We start from the raw sequence: 19,832 nt of genomic DNA, 5'->3' as shown, positions 1-19,832 counted from the left end.
TAATGCATTCTTATTTGACTTAGATGAATACATTGTTTTAATAACAAACACATGGGAAGTTTAAAATATTAAGAAGGTTTTATTATTCTTTGGTAAATTTCAGACTGCGCTCCTCGACAAGATGCACAGTATTGTGCAAAACTCTTGATCCACCCTTTATTTCTTTATATTTTACCATGAAAATGGAAAATAGACGCAACAGTTTATTAAAATATGTGAAAACATGAATAGAAGCTACACAGTTTATAAGGCAAAAACAGTTTGAAAGGCAATAATCGGTATGACCACCTTTATTTTTCAACACAGTCTGACTTCTCTTAGGAAGCCTTTCTTGTCGTTTCTTGTCATAGTCTTCAGGAATACTTCTCTAGGCTCTCTCTTTTGATGTTTCTGCCTTTAGTTCTGTTCTTTGTCAAGATGATCTCACACTGCTCTAAAAATGTAGAGGTCCAGGATCTGGGAATACCAATACATCTATACGCTTTATATGCTTTTATTGCATTAGCATCTGTGTTTGGGATCATTCACAAACAGAAAAATTTCCAGCCAATCAAACACTTTCCAAATGATTTTGCATGGTGGAAATCTGTCAATACTTTTCTGTGATCATAATTCTATCAGTTTGGCAAAATCTCCAAAACCACTAGCTGAATTGCAGCCACAAACCATGCCACAGCCTCCGCCATTTTTTGCAGATGACTGACACTCACTGTCGTTCCTCTGTGCGGACGTCCTCCATTTCTGATGAGGCTTCTTTGCTAAGCTGTGTGTTGTGTGAAGACAAAACGCTGGCTCATCCCTTGAGTTAGGTGCTTTTTTCATGTCTGAATGATTCATCAGTCAGTGTTAAGTGGCTTAACAAACAAATAAACATTACTCTGAAAATGGTAAGATGCAGGAACTGGACTAAAAATGAGTGAAAAAGCAGCCAATGTCCACAGACAAACTTTGAAAGACCTTCAGAAAGCCTGAAGACCTACTGCTCAAGACCACTTTAAAGATTACAACAAAGTCTGGCACAGAGGAGGAGGGCAACTCTAAAGCAATAATAAATCTAAAAATGTTCATTACTACTCTTATATAGCAAAAACCAAAGAAGTGTATGGACTCTATTTTTGTCCAGTTTACTGATATATTACATCACTGACCAGCAGACATGGAGGGTTGGAGTGATACGCAAAGCACCATTTGTTTAATTTCACTTCAGAGAGTCAGAGAATGCTATGCAGATCTTAATTTGAGATATATGATGAAAACGCAACAGAGCACAAGTAAAAAAGAAACTCCAGCATACACACAAATACATATATACACCTACACACACACACACACACACACACACACACACACACATGCTAACTGCCTCAGGTTGCGATGAAACACAGATAATTAGCTCTAATGGAAACCAGACTTAGAAATTGAGTCGCCCCCCCTCCGTCTGTCTCACCCAACTTCCTCCCCCTCCACCTTGTCTTTTTGTGGTGTTGAGGGTTAATGTAAACCAGGGCTTGTTACCCCATAATGGGGAACTTCACAGAGAGATGGGAAGTGAAGGAGACACAACACTAAAAGAAGTAAAGGAGACAAGTAAACCACTGTTAAACTACCTGGTCTTGCTTTCCATGTATAGCAGTGAGAAATCCATGTTTGGAAAGATTTACAGCTCCTGGCGTTACTAAAATACACACAGGCCTGCACCTTTGGCTTTTAGATCAGTTTAAGGACTGCAAGCTCAAAGCGAGGAGATATAAACGGTGATTAATGAGAGAGAGAGAGAGAGAGTGCGTGTGTGTGTCAGTATTCAAAGAGCCTATAAATCATAGCACACTTAAAACTAGAGAGCCAGATGCCTTCACACTGATAACAAGCGGTCATCCCATTACTTTCAAACATCAAAGTCGGGCAGGAGCTGAGGTTCAGGAGCCCCCCCCCCCCCCCCCCCCTCCCGATTAGTTTCTCCCTCTCTCTCCTTCTCTGTGTGAAATGTATTTCCCTGTTTGGTAGGCGTGAGAAATCTCCCTGTGTGTGTGTATTAACCTATATGTGTTTGTGTGCACGTGTGTGTTTTGAAGCCTCAGAGGTGACATTCCTCTGTGTCAGAGCAACAGCCTCAAGTTTAAGATAACACGTCCACGGTGATCTAAGGGTGGGAATCGATTCCCCCCGGTGGCTGGCGAGGGCTTTGGGTCAGCGCAGATGGCTTTACCTTCCGCACGCAACCCGTGATACAAAAACACAGCGATGCTCCCATCATCATCTCTTAACAACCCTACAGAGAGATAGAGAACTCCCTTAAGTGAGTCATGAATGACATCGGTGTGTTTCATCTCAAAGTGATATTCCTGTTGCACTCATAAAATAGCCTAATCCTACTTTATTTTATGGGAAATTGTAGCCTTGAAGCATTCAGTCAGGACTTATATTTGGTAGATATAGCATCAGCCAATGAGATACTTCCCATGTAGTCTTCTTGTCTTAATATAATCTAGTCCTTCCCTTCTTGACTTTAATGGTGTGTAACAGCCCAGATGCTGATTTGGTATTTGGACATATCACATTCAGCATTTAGGTGGAAAGATTATTTCTGTCCAAACTTGTGGTAAACCATCCAAAAAATATAATAAAAATAATTTAAAAAACCCACGATTATTCCTTTTCACATAATTTGCAATTTGTTTGTTTGTTTTTTGGCTTTTATTATTTAACAGCTACATGGAGTTTTATTAATTAATCCCGTTTACAGTTTGGGCCAATTTTATCAGCTGTTTTGTTGTTAAGAAGAAATACTCTGATAATCCAATGTGTTTTATGTGGACTATAACTTGTTGGTATTTGTAAATTCCATCCAGCCTATTCTGTTTGCATTTTCACTTCTCTCCACCCCATCAATCTGTCAAGCCTCTCTGGGTATAACTGCTGCAGCACCTGCAGGAGACTCCCATGCTGACCTGCAGCTCAGTGGACATCTGGGAATATCATGCATGCCCCCCACAGCTCCAGATTCACCTTGTTCAAACAGACCATTGGCTAATTATGGCTTTCCCAGATCCCCAAGCTCAAGAAATCACTACGAAATAAGCCACTGGAATGAGATGTTTTCTTTTGCCCCGCTCCACTGTAGTTTGGTTACATGGGGATTCAACATCAAGCAAGAAAATAAGCTCTCTACAAAGACTCAAAGTACAAAGACCATGAAAATTGAATATGTTTCCCCTAACAAAAAAATAAATAAATAAAAAACATTTCTTTAGAAAAGTGACATTTATTCTTCTGTGTAAAAACAGAGGCTTCTAAATTCAGCTGATGGGCATGAAATTTATTTGACGCAGCCTCTAGTTAGACCTTCAAGGAATATCCAGACCAGAAGAATGTACAATACTTTCATAATTTTATTTAAGATATTACCAAATATTTACAACACTCAAAATGCAAAGACTCTAGATCCATTTGGAATTCTGTGATACTGCAAAAATAAATAACCGTTATTTGAAATAGGGGGAGGAAGAAGTTTCCGACCTGTGTAGAAAAATAAATACAAAATACTTCATTTTCTGTGATGCGGTGTCACAGGGAATGTGGAATGGTCTGTCATCTTTCTCTCGTGTTTCAAAACGGAGCCGTTTGTCAGTTTTTTTTTCTTTACAACATTCATAGTCGCAGTGGTCTTTCTTTCTTCATATCCGTCCTGTCTGTCCTAAGTGCTCCCTTGCAAACATTTCAGTCCGTGCAAAGGGAAATATGAAAAAAGCTGCTTTCCTCTGAGGCCTGAAGCACAGCAGCCGAGACTGGGGCCCAGGTGTGTTTGGCCTATTTTAGTCTGTCTGATCCACTGGTTCCTCAGTCTGAGTAATCTGTGAAAGAAATACTCTGGTTAAAACAAGTGAAAACAAGATGTTGGTGCGTGTTGGCCATGTATGTAAATGACAAAACCTGGTTGTGGGCTTAGGTGAAGAAAATAAACATGAAGCTTGGATTTCGTGGAAGAAATGCTATGTCTATTTCTTTGTAGCTATAATATGATATGAGAATGCCATGTTTACAGCGATAACTCTGGTCTGTTGGCGCATAAAGTTGTAGTTGACATCTCTTTCATAATGAAATTAATCAAGCCTAATTAATATTAGAGGAAGTTTAAAAGAGTGAGACAGAAAAACTACAGCGACCTACTGGAGGATTATACATTAGTTTGTTTATCTTGGGCCTGTGCGTAAAATGCGCATAACCGGAACATTTTGGCACGGCTCGAGTTCCTGCTGGATGAAAAGTGAAAGGAGCTCAACCTACCGTACTGTGCCACCAAGAGCAGCCCTTCTAGTGGGACGTAGTCGACAAGGACCACGCGCCCCCCATCCTCCAGACTGAGAACGCATAGCTCAGGCGCTCGTGCGCCACGTAGTTGCAGCTGGTCCCTCGCGCGTCCAGCTCGTCGCTTTGTAGAACTTGGCAAAGGAAGTCGATGTACCGCGCTGCCAGCTTCAGGGTCTGGATCTTGCTGAGTTTGTCCGACGGCAGGGTGGGAATGATCTTACGTAACGACGTGAATGCCTCGTTGAGGGACTGCGTCCTTTGGCGCTCGCGGATGTTGGCCATCACGCGCTGCGTCTGCAGGTCGTCAAATGAGCGCGCTGGGCTACTGCTGGCCTCGCTGCCGCCGCTCCCGGTGCTGCCTCCTCCTCCGTCTCCGCTCTTCCTGCATTTCTTTTTCACCGGACCGGGGCTCTCCACGTCCGCTTCCTCCTCTTCGTCCGTGCTCCTCCGCGCCGTCCGCCTCTTCCTCGCGCCTCTCCGCGGCAGCTGTCGGTCGGTCTCCTCCTCACTGTTACCAGCGCTATCCATTGGGGAGGAGTCGTCTTCCCGCATTGTCTTTTCAGAAAGGTTTTCTGTGTCCTGTCAGAGAGTCACGAATCCCTGACTCAAATCCACTGAAGCGGTCACAACATCAACAAACACGAGAGGTAACAGGAGCGTGTGTGAGCTGGTATTACGGTAAATCTCGTGCGCCACAGAATGGGAGAGGTGTCTGCCAGACTGGGACGACCCGAGTTCTTATAACGGGGAGCAGGCAGGAGGATTTTGGGGCTTGCTGTGATTGGGTGGGGAGGGCTGTAACATAATACCGCAGAAAAAGAGAGTTCTTGCTATAATATTAGGAATTAAGAGATGGAGTGTTTTTTATTCGAGACTGGAAGGATGTAGTGGGGGCAGTGTTTGCTATTGGATCATTGTGCAAGCACTGTAAGACCTGTCATAGAGATAAATTATTTGTCTCTGCTCCACCCCAAATTATTTCTTCCCCAAAAGCACAATGCCACCCCCCCCCCCCCCCCCCCCACACACACACACACCGCATTTATTACAGATGCGGAGTTATAAGAATAATAATAATAATTTTTTTTTTTTTTTAATTTACTTTTTATTTTTTATTTTTTACATTGAATTAGAGCAGACCTCATTAAATGTCCAGGCTCTTTTTTTTGCTCAGTGTTAAATAAAGACCTGTTGTTGTTGTTTTCTTGTGTTATTTATTATTTAGTTTCAGGCTCGATTTTTTAAAGTGTGAATAGCAGGTTTTGTTGTTTTTCCAAATTTGCTGCACAGACTATCCACTGTTTGCGTCACTGACAATAAAACTTACAAATGGAAATCGCCCAGCAGTTTTACCGCTGTGTCATCGTGTGTGGAAATTTCATGCTTTCCCCCTCTTGCTGAAAACAATTCAAAGCCAATGACACAGAACAGAACTCTTCCTCTAGTTTTAAACATTAAAGTGTTTCTGTGCAGGCGTTTGACAAGGGAGCAGCGATCAGGCCCACTGAAAAACACATGAGGCTGTCACAGCAGGAGGTCGCTGCTCTAGTAGACCTGTGTGTTTATTTTGCCGTCAACGGCCTCGCGGTTGAGGTATGCACTTAAAGGGTTTGACTCCCGCAGGGATCTCGGCACCGCGGCTCAGGTTTAAAAGACGGCCCGTCACAGGGAGCTCTCAGGGCGGATCCGTGCTCACAGCAGGGACGCTGAAAGGCGGTGTTCGGCTGGAGCACAACGCAAATACCGGACGTGATAAAGATGGACCGAGGAGAGAGGAAAAAAGCACTTCACTGGCTCACACAGAGTCGAAACACCTACACATGACCACCCAGCTCCGTGGCCTGCTCTGCTGTGATCTAATATCCTAGTCAAAAAACTAAAAATACGTCTTCATGTGGTTGAAACTAGACCTGGCAACTTCTTGGAGGTAGTCTGTGGTGTGAATGGCCCACCGAGAAGCCTCACTTCTGATGAGGAAGGATGACACAAGAGGACCACAGAGGGCCCAGCCCCGCTCTCTTGTGGAGACACGGTCCCCCAGCGCTAAACAGCTTTGCCTCTACCATCAATCCAGGACTGAAAGAGGGCATCTGGTGTGGGTGGTGTTTTTGTCACTCAGTTTACCGTCATCTCACCTCCGTGAATAACTCAATTTACACCTTAGTGACAAAGATAATCTGCAGCTTCATGCCGTGAGCCCTTGATTTGTGATTTAGATCCACTTTTAAACTCTTTTGAGGATATTTGGCCATCAAGGAGAAAACAATCATGATTCATGTGCTCTCGCTTTCTGAGTGAGGAAAACCTCGAGTTGCGTTTTTTTTTTGCCACACCCTTCAAGTGGCCAGGTGAGGCGCGTGCCTCTGTAGCTCTCCACGGTGCTGAAAACCACACCACTTCAGAGCTGTATAACAACAACCATAAGATGCTGACATTCATGTGTATCTCCTCTTAACGGATTTATTAAATGCGACAGTGTAAACATGTTTTGATCCAACACTGGCTGTAAACTGTCCATTTAAGCAGACATTATGGTCTTATTAATTTTAGTAAGGTTAGTCAAAATTAAATTTCACTTTGCTTTCTTTGTCGTGGCAGTCCAGGCAAAGAACACAAACATGACCATAGCGGTACTTTTATTTTCAAGCAACATCGATTCACATGCAACTAATGAAATCTCGGTTCTCACTGACCTAGTGAGCTTTCTCCAACGATGTATGTGTTTTTACAGCCACAAAAAATCTGACATTTCTTAATAGAATCCCTCTTGTTGGTCCATACACGGAAAGTCAGCTGCTCATTTATGTCCGTGTCATTGGTGGGTTGAGTGGCGCCTTCAGTCTAGTTCAGTCTGCCATAGATAAAGCTGAGCTGTTGTGTCTCAGGTGTTCTCCAGCAGGTCCATCATGAAGGAGATGTAGACGATGGCCAGACGCAGCGTCTCGATACGGGACAGCCTCTTCTCGTATGCGAATGTAGGAACTTTTCTCCTTAGTTCGTCAAACGCCTCATTCAGACTGAACATTCGCTTTCTCTCCCGCACATTGGCCGCCTGCCGCTGGACCACCGTGATGATCCTCCTCCGCTTGGCCTTCGTGTTCCCCCGGGCCCCGCGGCTGTAGTATCTCGGCGAGCACATCGCCACCTGAGCAGTGCGCACACCGTCCTCCGCTTCCCGGCTCCAGGAAGGCTCGTTTAACTGCCTTTGGCTGATTGGACAGGATGGAGCAGCATCCACCTGCTGCTTTGGTGCTAAAGCATATTTGTGGGGATACTCCATAACATTAATGTTCATCACCGTGGAGTCAATAAATCGGCCCTGCATTTCCATCTTCAATGCGCTGCAGTTTGAGAGAAAGTCTCTCTTTTGTTTTTCTGTTAAGAAACTGACTCCAATCAGAGCGCTCAGACGGACTAAAGTCGTTCACCAGACACAGAATCCAAAGCGCCCAATCAGATAAATCCAACTTTCTCCAAATCCGGTCAGTGCGCTACGGGGTTAGATCCTATTGGGCCCAAGTCCAAGAGCTTCTTCCTGCTGTTTTAATAAGTCGCCTATACCACCTCACAGCGCGACATCTTTCATGTCCCTCTTGCTCTTAATTGAGCCCATTTTTGCCGTCAGTCGACCGGTGACTGGGATGAGAAAGACTTAAAAAAAAAAAAAAAGGCAAGCTCGACGGCCCTGCCAGTTGATGCACTGTCCTCCTGGAGGCCTTTAATGAGCATCTGAAGAACGAGGGCTCTTAACAGAGGGTCATGCAGTCTTGTTTGCACTCTCTCCTCTGCCTCAGAGGCTAAATAATGACACTTTTATCACTTAAACCAGCCAGGAGAAGGCCAAACAGAACATTCTCTAACAGTCACTACACACCACAAGCTTTTCTGTTGCAAATTAAAGCAAATAACTGTCCGTTCCCATGGCAGGACAGTGTCCACACTGCAGGGACCAACAAGAGAGCCACTGCTCAGCCTAAAACACTGCACTCTCAGAAAATAATGCACTTTAAGGCAAGGTAATTCCAATAAACTCATCAGGTTACTGCACTGCACACTTGTGGTTTGTAACTTATACAGACACCTTTTATGCCTGTATTGATAACATTATGACTTTGATTTAATCACAGCATTTTTGGCATTTTAAAAGTTGCAGATCAGTTTTATACTTACTCATTCACGTTACCTTAGCATATCTTGAATATCTCAGGGTTATAGGAGAAACCCTGGAGATATGGAGGTATAAGGGTGGACAAAAGGATGGAGGCTTTAAAGCCAGAGGCTCCTTGCTGTGTTTATGATCTAAAAATAATGATTTTTGTCAGACTGTATTCAGCTAACCTAAATAAATTCACAGCAATAACCCAAATTCCAAGAGTAAAATCATTATTTTACTCTACTCCTACTTCTGTGAGTTTAGAGTGTTTTTCACTGACATTATCTGAGCGTTCACTTGAACGGCGCATCAATCCCTTATTTTATTTTTCTTGATCATTTAAAATTTTCCAGCTTAATGTGATATTACCTTAACCAGCCACAAAGACCAAGAGCATAAATTCAGATCCAGCTGAGTAGAAAAGTGCTATATAAGTACAGTCCATTTGCTGTTTTACCTTTTACCTCATAAATGAATTGCCAGCAGAAAGGGTCACCTGCATGTGCATATTTAGCAACAGGAATTATTGTGGTGTCGGGAAGTGAATGCGCTGGTCTGAAAGTTGCTGAATTCAGCTTTGCCGGTGTTTTTGCAGCAAACTCATATGCTGACAAGCTGTTCCAGCGACATTTCTTATATCAGCCTAACATTCATAAGATGTTTTATGAATCATCTGAAAATGAGCTAATCTTTAATTAGTTTTCTTTTCTTTGTCCATCTTGGAAAGTTGGGTTTTATTCTGGATCCCAGAATTGCATCTCAGGAGTATCGCTGAGCACTGATTATGTCTGAAAGACCTCAAGCTGCCCCTCTTTTTTTATATTTTTCTTCCAAGAAGCCAGACTTTCTTCTGATTTCTTAAAGTGGACTTTCAAAGTTTTTCTTTGGACATTCACTATTTTATTCCCACTAATTTTCTCTTCTGTCCACTTTTTCTGATGAATGTTTGTTTGCGTGTTTTATTGTTTTAACTATTTAACACTGATTTAAGAGTCACTGAAGCATGAAAGGCATCTAACTCAAGGAAGAATCCGTGTTGTGTCTGTACATAACAGACAACATAGCAGAGAGCCAATTTTAAATTGTATCCTTTGTCACTAGCAGTCTCTTGCAAAAACACATACTTTGTTCCAATTTCGTTAGTTGAATCTACATAAAAATGCCAAAGGTAACACAATTTGTATTTTTTGAGCAACAAGTTGATTCCCAAAGAGCAAAAGAAGAACACAAGAAGATGTGGCAGGCTTAAAACTTCTTCAGCAGCAGATGAACAGTTTCTGAAATTCATACAGTTAAGAAAGTATTGTTTGCTGAAGCCTCATTAGACACGTTATCAATCAGTGACAACAGGTCTCATGGAGTGATGATTACAAACTTGAAATTATTTATACAAATCCTTGTCAGTAAGTCAGGAGGAGGTCGTGAGAGAGGTACAAACGGGAGTGTCTACAGCCATCTGTAAACCACAGTGGAGGCTCTGTCATGGTTTGGGGTTGCACTTAGAGATCAGGTTTGATCCACCATGCAATACCATATCAAAAGCATCTGACTAGCTATAGTTTCATTTTTCATCATGACAATGATCCTAAACACACTGACAGTACAGTAAAAGCATACCTGGAAATAAAAACACCCACTGGAAAACTATTAGTCATGGATTAGGCTCCCCACAGCTCAGACCTCAACATTACTGATGGTGTGCGATCATCTTGACAGAGAACATAAAAAAAGGCATCAAACATCCAAAGAAGAGCTTTGAAGGTCCTTCAAGGAGCCTGGAAAACTATTCCTGAAGACTACTTAAAGGGACGCTTTCCTAAGAGAGTTCAGACTGTGTTGAAGAATAAAGGTGTTCGTATCAAATATGGACTTCTAAGCTTGTTAGAATTGTAGCATAATTTTGTTTATAAAATTTATAAAATGTTTATAAAAAAATTGCTACACATATTTCCCATCTTACTAGCAGAATATAAAAAATAAATATTTGTCATAGATTTTAAGTTCACTTTAACCTTACCCACCTTGAATCCATAGTGGGCATTTAGACTTTTCTCATGAAAGTAGAACACCAAGAGTGTGATTAACACAGCTAATCCTCCAGTAGGATGTTGAATGTCCTCCTGGTTGAGTTAACACTGACATCAAGAGCATGCTCACAAGTTTTTTTTTATTTAAAGTTTTTTATGCATTCTTGTGTGATTATTCCATACCCAAGAGTGTGAATGTACAAGTGTCTGTCATGTATACACACTCCAACCTAAGCATACTTCTCCATCTCCCTCTGCTGCCTCTTCTTCCTCTCTTTCTGTGTTTTCCTGGCACGCAGATAAACATGATGGGACATTCCTCTGGTTGTGGTGGAAACGCTGAGAAAGCACAGCTGGGCGGGAGAATATGAGGTAATCTCACCCTGGGGCTACTTTGTAAATATTGGCCTTAAATAAGGAGTAAAACCCCAAAAGAGGCACACACACACACACACACACACACACACACACACACACACACACACACACACACACACACACACACACACACACACACACACACACACACACACACCTACAAGGGTTTATCCCAACTTTGTGTGAGACAGGACAGACCTTCACACAGACACTCATAATGGTTCATTTCCTGCTCTGCTCTGTTATTACTGGTTACACAGGGTGAAATTAATGATAGTTTGTGGTGTGACTAAATGTTTATGGAAGTAAATAGTCGGCGTTTTAGTAGATACAAACTGAGTGTTAAACCAAATCCTTTCCACAAAGTCTGGATGCTCAGTCGAAGAAGGTGGTTTTTCAGCGATTGTATAACTGTGCCGTGAATTTCATTAACGCATTTTGAAGTATTTGTGAAATCAATGCGGAGTTTGTGCTGAGTAAATGAACAGTCGCTCGGCCCCCACAGAAAGAGCATCTCGACACTTAATCCTAACGGATTAGGGGTCCGCAAATCAACATAATACTGCAGTAAATGTAAGAGGGAACCCTGAAAGGAACATACTTTGTTTCATGTCAGTTAAGAAATCACACATTTCATCAAGTCACACTTCTGAGGGTGACATTTCTTGGTTGTATTTTTAGACGGTGATGGCTTCCATATATTAGTTTTTAAGCTGCTCTGGAGCTGCTCTGGAGCTATGGCCGCTCCAGAGCAGCCATAGCTGTTCTCACCATGTAAATCTGTCCTCCTCCTCCTCTGGCTGTGTCCTCTGTGTGCTGTAAGAGCATGGCCAAATCTCGCCCACCACCACCACCACTGTAAATCTGAAACTAGACACCTCTCTCTCTCTCGCTCTGTTTCTTTCTGTCTCTCTCCGTGTCTCTTTCTCAGGTTTTTTTGTGCTGAACTGTTTCATTGCTTGTTTTCACAACGGTGATTTAATACACATCCATGCTGAGACACTCACCGTTTCTTACTTACAGAGGCACAAAGTTGTTATTCAGTTTGTGTGCGGATTACACTCATGTGTGTGAAAGAATAATTTCACCCACCCTGCAAATCGTGTTTCTGCCAAACATTTCATAACATACTAATAAAGCAAATTTTCAAATTTGAAAATCTGAGAGGGAGGAGAGTCAAAGTGAAAGGGAGGGAGTGAGGAAGATGAGTTTAACTCCTGACCTGTGTGCCTAGTCTTCATTGTGTCACTCTGGCTCTCTGCACATCCTGAAGCTGACTCAACTGTTCACTCGCTCCACCTTCTGCTACATCTCCCCCCTCCCATTGGCCGGACCCTTTAGCCAGCAACCAGTCACGGGCTGTTTAGACAGCTGGGTGGCCATGTGAAAGATAGGGCTCATGCCTTGGACAAACCCTGATACCACATAATATATCTTCTTAACCCCACCCTCCCATACCTCCCCCTCCTCCTCCAGATCTACACCTTCCATTCGCCAAACCGCTGCATGCCTTCAGTTACTCTGTTCTGAAAAACCCTCCTTCTTTTAATCCAAGCTCACTCACCACGTGACTCCTCTATCCACCCTCACCCATGTCAGCACCTTTCCCCTCCCCCCTCGCCCTCCCCAGCCCTCCCCACACCCGTTCTGTCTGAGTAATGTCTGTGTTTACTCTCACCCACTCTTTACTGTGTATTTTTAGGGTGCCGTGTTTCATTTGTTTTAAGAGTCATATTCTCAACCTTCAGCCCGTGTGCTCAGATGTCTGAGTTTCCTAGGCAACAGATGTTATTCTTTGATGATGATGATGATGATGATGACAACGTAGATAGTAGCAGAACGAGTATGTGCTTCGGCACTCTGGGTTTGCCCTTGTCTGGGTTTGTTTGTATGTAGCTCGAGACATTGTTTTCTCCTCTTTACACCAAGATTATTTATGTGGAACAGGTTAGTAGAAAAACTTCTGAGTGTTTCACAGATTAGGATTTTTTTTGTAGGACGAACAAGCTTGAAAATATGCACAGCACCAAAGAGAAATGCCAGTAACTCTCACACAAATAAATAACATTTTTAATCTCCCAGGGGAACTATTGATAATAGGCAGACCTGCATGAGCTACACCTCTGTTAGCACCTCTGGGCTTCCAGCCAGTTTCATCAGATACAATCATGCAGAAAAAATGTCAAGCAATAACTTGAAGTAATCATTTTTTGTAGGACTATCAGTCTCTCACATTGTTGTAAAGGAATTGTTGCCCACTCTTTTTTACAACATTACTTCACACCATTGAGGTTTGCAGACCAGTCCTGTGATTTCTTTTTCCACAGGACTCTACCTTAACATTTAGCAAGGAACACAGCATCAGTCTTTTCAGTGTTTTTATGCAGTGTCAGATAGCTCTTCTCTGATACTGCTCTACTTTTCCTGTGTTGTTGATGCATTACATAACTTTCACACAGAGATGTATCCAATTTGGGGTTCGGTCTTCCAGCACGTGGACTGGAGGAGCAGGGGTTCAGGCCACCTTTTGCTTATCTCTAAGTGCACTTTTGCTCAACACAAAAATATCTGCAGATTTGTTTTTCTTTGTTTTCCATTCAAAAATATTATATTCACTAAACTGTTTTTACTCCATATTTGTTTTCCTGGTCATCTGCATCCTATCTGAAGTGTTTCTATTAGTGATTAGATGAGACGTTTGAGAAGCACAGCTTCACGTGGATTTGCTGCTCCTAGCAAACAGAAGGTTTGAACAGTGAGTTGGTGGGACTGCTGTTCTCACAGGCAAAGCTGTGTGTCTGAAATGACCATATTAAGGATATCCCCTCTCTAAGCCATCACGTGGGTACAAAAATAACAAAAACTGTCTGAAACTTAGCCGGAGCTTTTGACTCGCGGGGATTATTTGCACATGCACTGACCTCATTAGTGGAAATGTTGTCTGTGTTTCAAAGGAACATCTGCTACAAGAGTATATGTATGCATATAAAAGAAAGCATGGAAAGTTTTCAGTGTCACTAGTCTATCACAAATGATGACAGTTCACTAAAAGATGTGTTTGTGCAAGTATATATCATCCATCCATCCGTCCGTCCATCCATCCATCCATCCATCCGTCCGTCCATCCGTCCATCCGTCCACCCGTCCGTCCGTCCGTCCGTCCCGCCATCCATCCGGCCATCCGTCCGTCCGTCTGTCCGTCCTTCCATCCATCCATCCATCCATCCATCCATCCATCCGTCCGTCCGTCCGTCCGTCCGTCCGTCCATCCATCCATCCATCCATCCATCCATCCATCCATCCATCCTTCCGTCCGTCCGTCCGTCCGTCCGTCCATCCATCCATCCATCCATCCATCCATCCATCCATCCATCCATCCGTCCGTCCGTCCGTCCGTCCGTCCGTCCATCCATCCGTCCATCCGTCCATCCATCCGTCTATCCATCCATCCATCTGTCCATCCATCCATCATCCATCTGTCCGTCTGTCCATCCATCCATCCGTCCATCCATTCATCCATCCATCCGTCTATCCGTCCGTCCGTCCGTCCGTCCATCCATCCATCATCCATCCCTCCATCTGTCCATCCATCCATCCATCCATCCATCCATCCATCCATCCATCCATCTGGGTGGCAGGGATTGGAGCCTCTTCCAGGATACGCCCTGGACAGTCTATCACAGTGCTAACACAGAAAGACAGACAACCATTCACACTAAATTCACACCTAGAGCCGGTTTACAATCACCCATTAAGCTAACACGCCTGTCTTTGGACTGCAGGAAGGAGCCGAGGGACTCAGAGAGAGCCCAGGCAGACACAGGGAGAACATTCAAACTCTGAACAGAATGGTCCTGATGCACCACTTTGCTGCTCTGGGCAAAATTCAAAAGATGGAAATGCTTTTACTCAGTATGAATAATATGAGTGCCTGGGATTTCTTGGAAGTTGAGAGAACACACACTGGAAAGGCTGGTAATTTCCAGTTTTACCTCAGTTCTTGGGAATATACATCATCTTCTGAAAATGTGCTTGCACCATGATGCAGACTTAAAATAAAAGTGAAAGAAGACAAATAATTATGTTGTTGTTTTTGGGGAAAAAAGAAAAACTCCTCTCCAGCCTGTATGTACACGACTTCATCCTGTTATTAAAGAGATGTTCGGTAGTTGCTGTTGCACCTGTCGCATGCGTTGATCCTTGCTCTTTTCGCACCATAATCATAGTGGCAATGATTTAATAGCTATATTATCTTTCTGCAGTATTTTTTAGTTTTCTGTAATCAAAATTTGTTTGCACATTAGAGTCAGAAGATGGCTCACTGATCAGGGGACATACTTTTCCTGTAAGTGCTTTTCCAGAATCCGGCTCTAAATGCACGCATCACCAGCAGTACAGGCCACCCAGGTTTCACTTTCTTTTCATCTTACTCCCATCTCAGTGTTGCCCAGCAGTGCCTTCAGTCTCATCTGCAGTTTGACAAGGTCGTCATTAAAATACAATAATAAAACATTTAGTTGCGTCCTGGGTATTGTCCTGAAAAGCTACGTGACTAAACATGAGATCATTTTTTCCAGTCCTAAATTTTTTTCCCCCTCTTGGCTTATTTATTTTTCTGTGGTTTCGGGAGGTTGGGCTGAATGTCCGATGATATGCTGTGTGTGTTCCTCTCCTTACCCCTCCCCTTATAACTCCTCTCCATGTTTGCTTTTCTTTAAATCTATATACAAAAGGTATAAGGAGTGATAAAGATTTATTTTAAAATTCAGCTTGTTTTGTAATTCTCATCTGCTCATATGTTATAGCCTCTTTCTTTTAATTATCTTTGTATCTGCAGATCACCATAATAGCAGCATACTTCATTTTAATCTTAACTGTAACTCCCAGTATGTACCCGTTGTCCTTTCCCTGCTTTTTTTTCTCACTGTTTTGGGTGTAGGAGTTATAGTCTGTCTGCTCTGGACACTGTCTAGACGCCTATGAGCCTCCCATTACCTCCTGATTATACTGAGCCCTGTGCAGGCTCTAAGACACTCAAATAAAATCTTTTCTTGCCCTTTCCAACCCTTTTTGGAAGGTGTTGCATAAAATTCAGTTCATATAGGTTGCAACATGTGATGCGTCTCAACCATTTTCAGTTAAATATGGCTTCAAATCATTTGCAAGTCATTGCGTTCTTTTTGGGTTAAAAGAAACAAGCTTACACATTTTTATACTTTCTGTGAATTCTAAAACTGAACATCCTTCATTAAACACTGAAGCAAGAAAATCAGCTAACGCTCAGCAGTCCTGAGTCTTCTTTATCCTATTTTTATTTAATGATGCTCTAAATGTTTGCAAGGCCTTGACTGAAAAAGACAGCATCTGTATGTGACTATATGTTTCTCTAAAACCTTTGAGCATTGATGGTTCCTTTCCAGATGTGCAAGCTGCCAAATCCAAAGGCAGTAATGAACCCCAATACCATCAGAAAGACCAAAGTTAGTCAAAGTTAGTTACCAAAAGTTACGAAAGTTAGCCCTGATAAGAAGCGGGATGGTCCCTGTTTTCTTTAATCCAGAGGATGTGGTGTCCATTTTTTCCATGACAGTCATTTTTGGAAGTGTTTCTGAGCCCGCGCAGTGTTTTTCATTTTTAACACAGTGCAGTGTGAGGACCCAAAAATCAAAGGCTTCCAATACTGATTTTTGGGCTTGTCCCTTGAGCACAGAGATTTCTCCAGATTCTCATAACCTTGGTATGATATTATGAATGGTACACAATGAGACACCAGGGTAACATTATTCTATAATTGCCTCTCTAAGATGCTCTTTTTATACTTAATCTTGTTACTGATCAGGTGCCAATAAACATAATACGATTTCCTCCAGCTGTTCCTCTTTTAGTACTTTTTCAGCCTCTTGTTACCCCCTCATGTTGCTGCCATCAAATTAGCTTTTTTTTTTTTTATTAAATTGGCACATTTTCTCAGTTTAAATATTTTGTTTTCTGTTTTATTGTAAAATAAAATACATTGTTTTTTTTTAAATTTTCATTTTAGACAGCTTCTCACACAAAACCACTCCCTTGAGCAAAATGTAGTTGTAGACATCTGTAGTTGTGAAGGTTACTAAGGACAGGATTGCGCCAAAGAAAACAAACTAAGCATGGCAGTGAAACTGGTCACCAACCATATGTGATGTTTACTTTGGGTGTTAGTAGTGTGTGCGCGTATGCTTGAATATGTTTGTGTGCAGATCCCTCGAGGAAGATCTGAACACTTGATCCGGTGCGACTGTGGCGCGAGCGCGGGCTATTCGCCTACCTGAGCGAGCACGAAAAGCAGAGACGCAAAGCAGAAGTGCCACAAAAAATCTCCCAGAAATGCCTTTGAAAATGCCATAAAGAGATTTCATGGATGTCAGTAGGCCTGTGAGAGATGGGCTTTGATACAAGTCGGCCCTGCCTGAGTCGTGTTGGGAGGATATATGACCACAGTTGCACAGCTCTGACTGGTGGAACACTTAAGGTTTTATGACCTGCTGCCATTTGGGGCTCTGGGATAGAGCAGAGTGCCGACCACATAACTAATTAGACTTGGCCAACAGAGGTGTGTAAGGATGGGGATTTGTGGATTGTGGGTTGTGGATGTGGTGTGTCTGCATGACTGAATTAGCGAGCGAGCCAGTGAATGTATGGCACAGGTTGTGTGTGTGTGTGCATGCATGCACGCGTGTGTGCATATGTCCCGAACCTGGAGAATTGCGTCAGAGCGCCGTTTGTTCTCCATAAAGACTCTACTGGGCCTTTCATGTAGGTGAGGAGCCGCCAGGCCTGGAAACTTTGACACAGGAGATAGAGGCCGGCAGCCAGCCTACACACTCATTAACACTTACACACAAGCACACACACATACTCAGATAGTACTCCTATCAAGGCTGACAGAAGTCTATGAAGTATATGAAAAGACAGTCTGGCCTCCTCAGCAAAAACAACACTCCTCCTATTGTCTCATCTCTCCCACCCTCCCTCTTCTTCTTCCCATCCGAGGATCACAAAGATAAATGACCGTGCACAGATATGAGAGTCCAGTTGCAGGAGGGGGAGGTGGTGGTGGTGGGCTGAGGGGTGTCAGAAGTGGAATGTGTGTGAACTGCACACTGCCTCGTATAAATCAGGGAGACAAGTAGGAGAAGGAGGAGGAGGCCAAGAAGGAGAGGTAAAGCAGGAAAGGGGGGCAGTCAGCTTTAGGGAGTGATAGGAGGAATGACAAGAGGAATGAGCGAAGATGGAGGGAGGGGAGGGTACAGGTGCAAAAGAAGTGCACCCGGGCTGGGGTTGGAACTGGGCGAATGAAAGTGAAGACGCACGAAGGAGGTCACGGGGGGACGGATTGCAGCGAACAATCACTTGAACTTCTCACATAATTGTTTCTAAATGTCTTTAAGATTACAAGTGTTTTGCGTATTTTCACAGTTGTGCAATTTGAGGTCATCCACGGCATTCTGGGAACGCTGTAATGACTGTGTGATTACAAGAACGCAAGATGGTGAAAACTTAAATGGAGTAGTTGTTTTTTTTTTCTGCAGAGGAATGAAATATGTGTAATGTGAGCATTTATATGTGTGCATTTTGTGTGCCCGTGTTTCAATATACGAAACACTCGGGTTATTTTGGGTCAACGCTATCTACTTACTCACACTTGATAAGTTGTAAAAAATGTCTTTATCAAAGATTTTCTTTTCAAGCCAAGTCATAAAAAATAGGGATTCTGACAATTCGTTCAAGGAACAGCTTGAAATGTTGTGAAATATCCCCCTTTACCCTTTCGCTGAGGTTTGGATGTAAAGGGTTAATGCCGCGATTAAGTATTTAAAAATGTGAACTATTTCTGGGCTTACATTAAATGCTAGGGAACCAGCAGAGACTCCAGGAAGTAGCTGATCCCAGCCAAGAAATAGTCTGATACTCATAATTCTCTGTAAAATGCCAGTTTTTTTTTCCTTTTCTCCTACACTTTGGTTCTTGCACAGGTTAAACAAAGATGATATAATGTCTTTATCTGTAACTTTTAGACATGCTATCTTAACCTGCAGGGTTTCTCACAGTTTTAATGACTGAGTGCCAGTTTAGGAAGCCAACATATACACCTCAAACAGTTTGAGTTAATGTTTTTATTGTGTCTGTTGAGGAGATGATGGTTTATGTTGGTAACTGACATTTTTATGCTGAAATGTTTGTTTTTCTTTTTTCTTGTTAACCATTAGTGAGGTACAGTCTTGTGAGACAGAAAGTTTTCACGTGACTTTGTGCAGTTCTGTCAACAAGTAGGTCTGTCCTTACTGCTAGCATAGGAATTAAGAAGGTAAGAAGCAGCGAGTGCAGCTAATCAAGTGCACCTAGTTTACTGATCACTAGCAAGTGGAAAACATTGAAGACAATTGCTAATCCCAGCAAATTCATCCCAGCATCAGACCATGCAATGCTCAGAAAAATTACAAAAAACCAAAAGGTAGAGCTACATCTCAGACTCTACAAATCTCAGTTTGCAAATTAAAATTTAAAGTTTATGACAGCACAGTTTGTTTGGAAGGCTTGCCAGAAGAAACTTCTCTATAAGAAGAACATGACATCATGGTTTGGGTTTATAAAGTTGGATCTGAACAAACTACAGGAATAGTGGAGCAGTCCTTTTGGTCAGACAAGACCAAATAAACCTGGCAGTCACTCAGTCGACCATGAACTCCTCTGTGGACCAAAGTATTCAAGAAGCAAACTTGAGACCATCTGTCTGACTAGTAAAGCAACAGGACGATGATTAAAAGTACAGCAATGGCTGAAAAAGAAAAGAATCAAGGTAAAAGTAAAAGTCCAGAGCCTACAACAAAACGTTTGAGATTTTGAGATATCTCCATTTGGAGCTGTTTGGCCATAATGCACAGCGCCACATTTGGTGAACACCAAAAGCCAAATACAGTAGCAGCTGT

At 42.6% G+C, this 19,832-nt stretch overlaps 2 protein-coding genes across 2 annotated transcripts; both read right to left on the bottom strand.

Moving 5' to 3' along the window:
* Nucleotides 1–3,371: 3,371 nt before the first annotated feature.
* twist1a (twist family bHLH transcription factor 1a) lies at nucleotides 3,372–5,061 on the bottom strand. The gene is made up of 2 exons (XM_026156285.1): nucleotides 4,285–5,061; nucleotides 3,372–3,851 (listed from the first exon to the last, which is right to left on the bottom strand). The coding sequence occupies exon 1, from the start codon at nucleotides 4,858–4,860 to the stop codon at nucleotides 4,312–4,314; it is 549 nt and encodes a 182-aa protein (XP_026012070.1). The 5' UTR covers nucleotides 4,861–5,061; the 3' UTR covers nucleotides 3,372–3,851; nucleotides 4,285–4,311.
* Nucleotides 5,062–6,871: 1,810 nt separating this feature from the next.
* LOC113015276 (fer3-like protein) lies at nucleotides 6,872–7,704 on the bottom strand. The gene has a single exon (XM_026157230.1). The coding sequence runs from the start codon at nucleotides 7,637–7,639 to the stop codon at nucleotides 7,190–7,192; it is 450 nt and encodes a 149-aa protein (XP_026013015.1). The 5' UTR covers nucleotides 7,640–7,704; the 3' UTR covers nucleotides 6,872–7,189.
* Between the last annotated feature and the right edge of the window lie 12,128 nt (nucleotides 7,705–19,832).

This window comes from Astatotilapia calliptera, chromosome 22, assembly GCF_900246225.1.
Source record: "Astatotilapia calliptera chromosome 22, fAstCal1.2, whole genome shotgun sequence".
Classification (NCBI taxonomy): Eukaryota; Metazoa; Chordata; class Actinopteri; order Cichliformes; family Cichlidae; genus Astatotilapia; species Astatotilapia calliptera.
This window is presented reverse-complemented; position numbering and strand designations above follow the sequence as displayed.

What these genes read in the sequence shown, in the direction of transcription:
- twist1a (XM_026156285.1), bottom strand. Translation starts at nt 4,860, where the DNA reads ATGCGGGAAGACGACTCCTCCCCAATGGATAGCGCTGGTAACAGTGAG.
- LOC113015276 (XM_026157230.1), bottom strand. Translation starts at nt 7,639, where the DNA reads ATGGAAATGCAGGGCCGATTTATTGACTCCACGGTGATGAACATTAAT.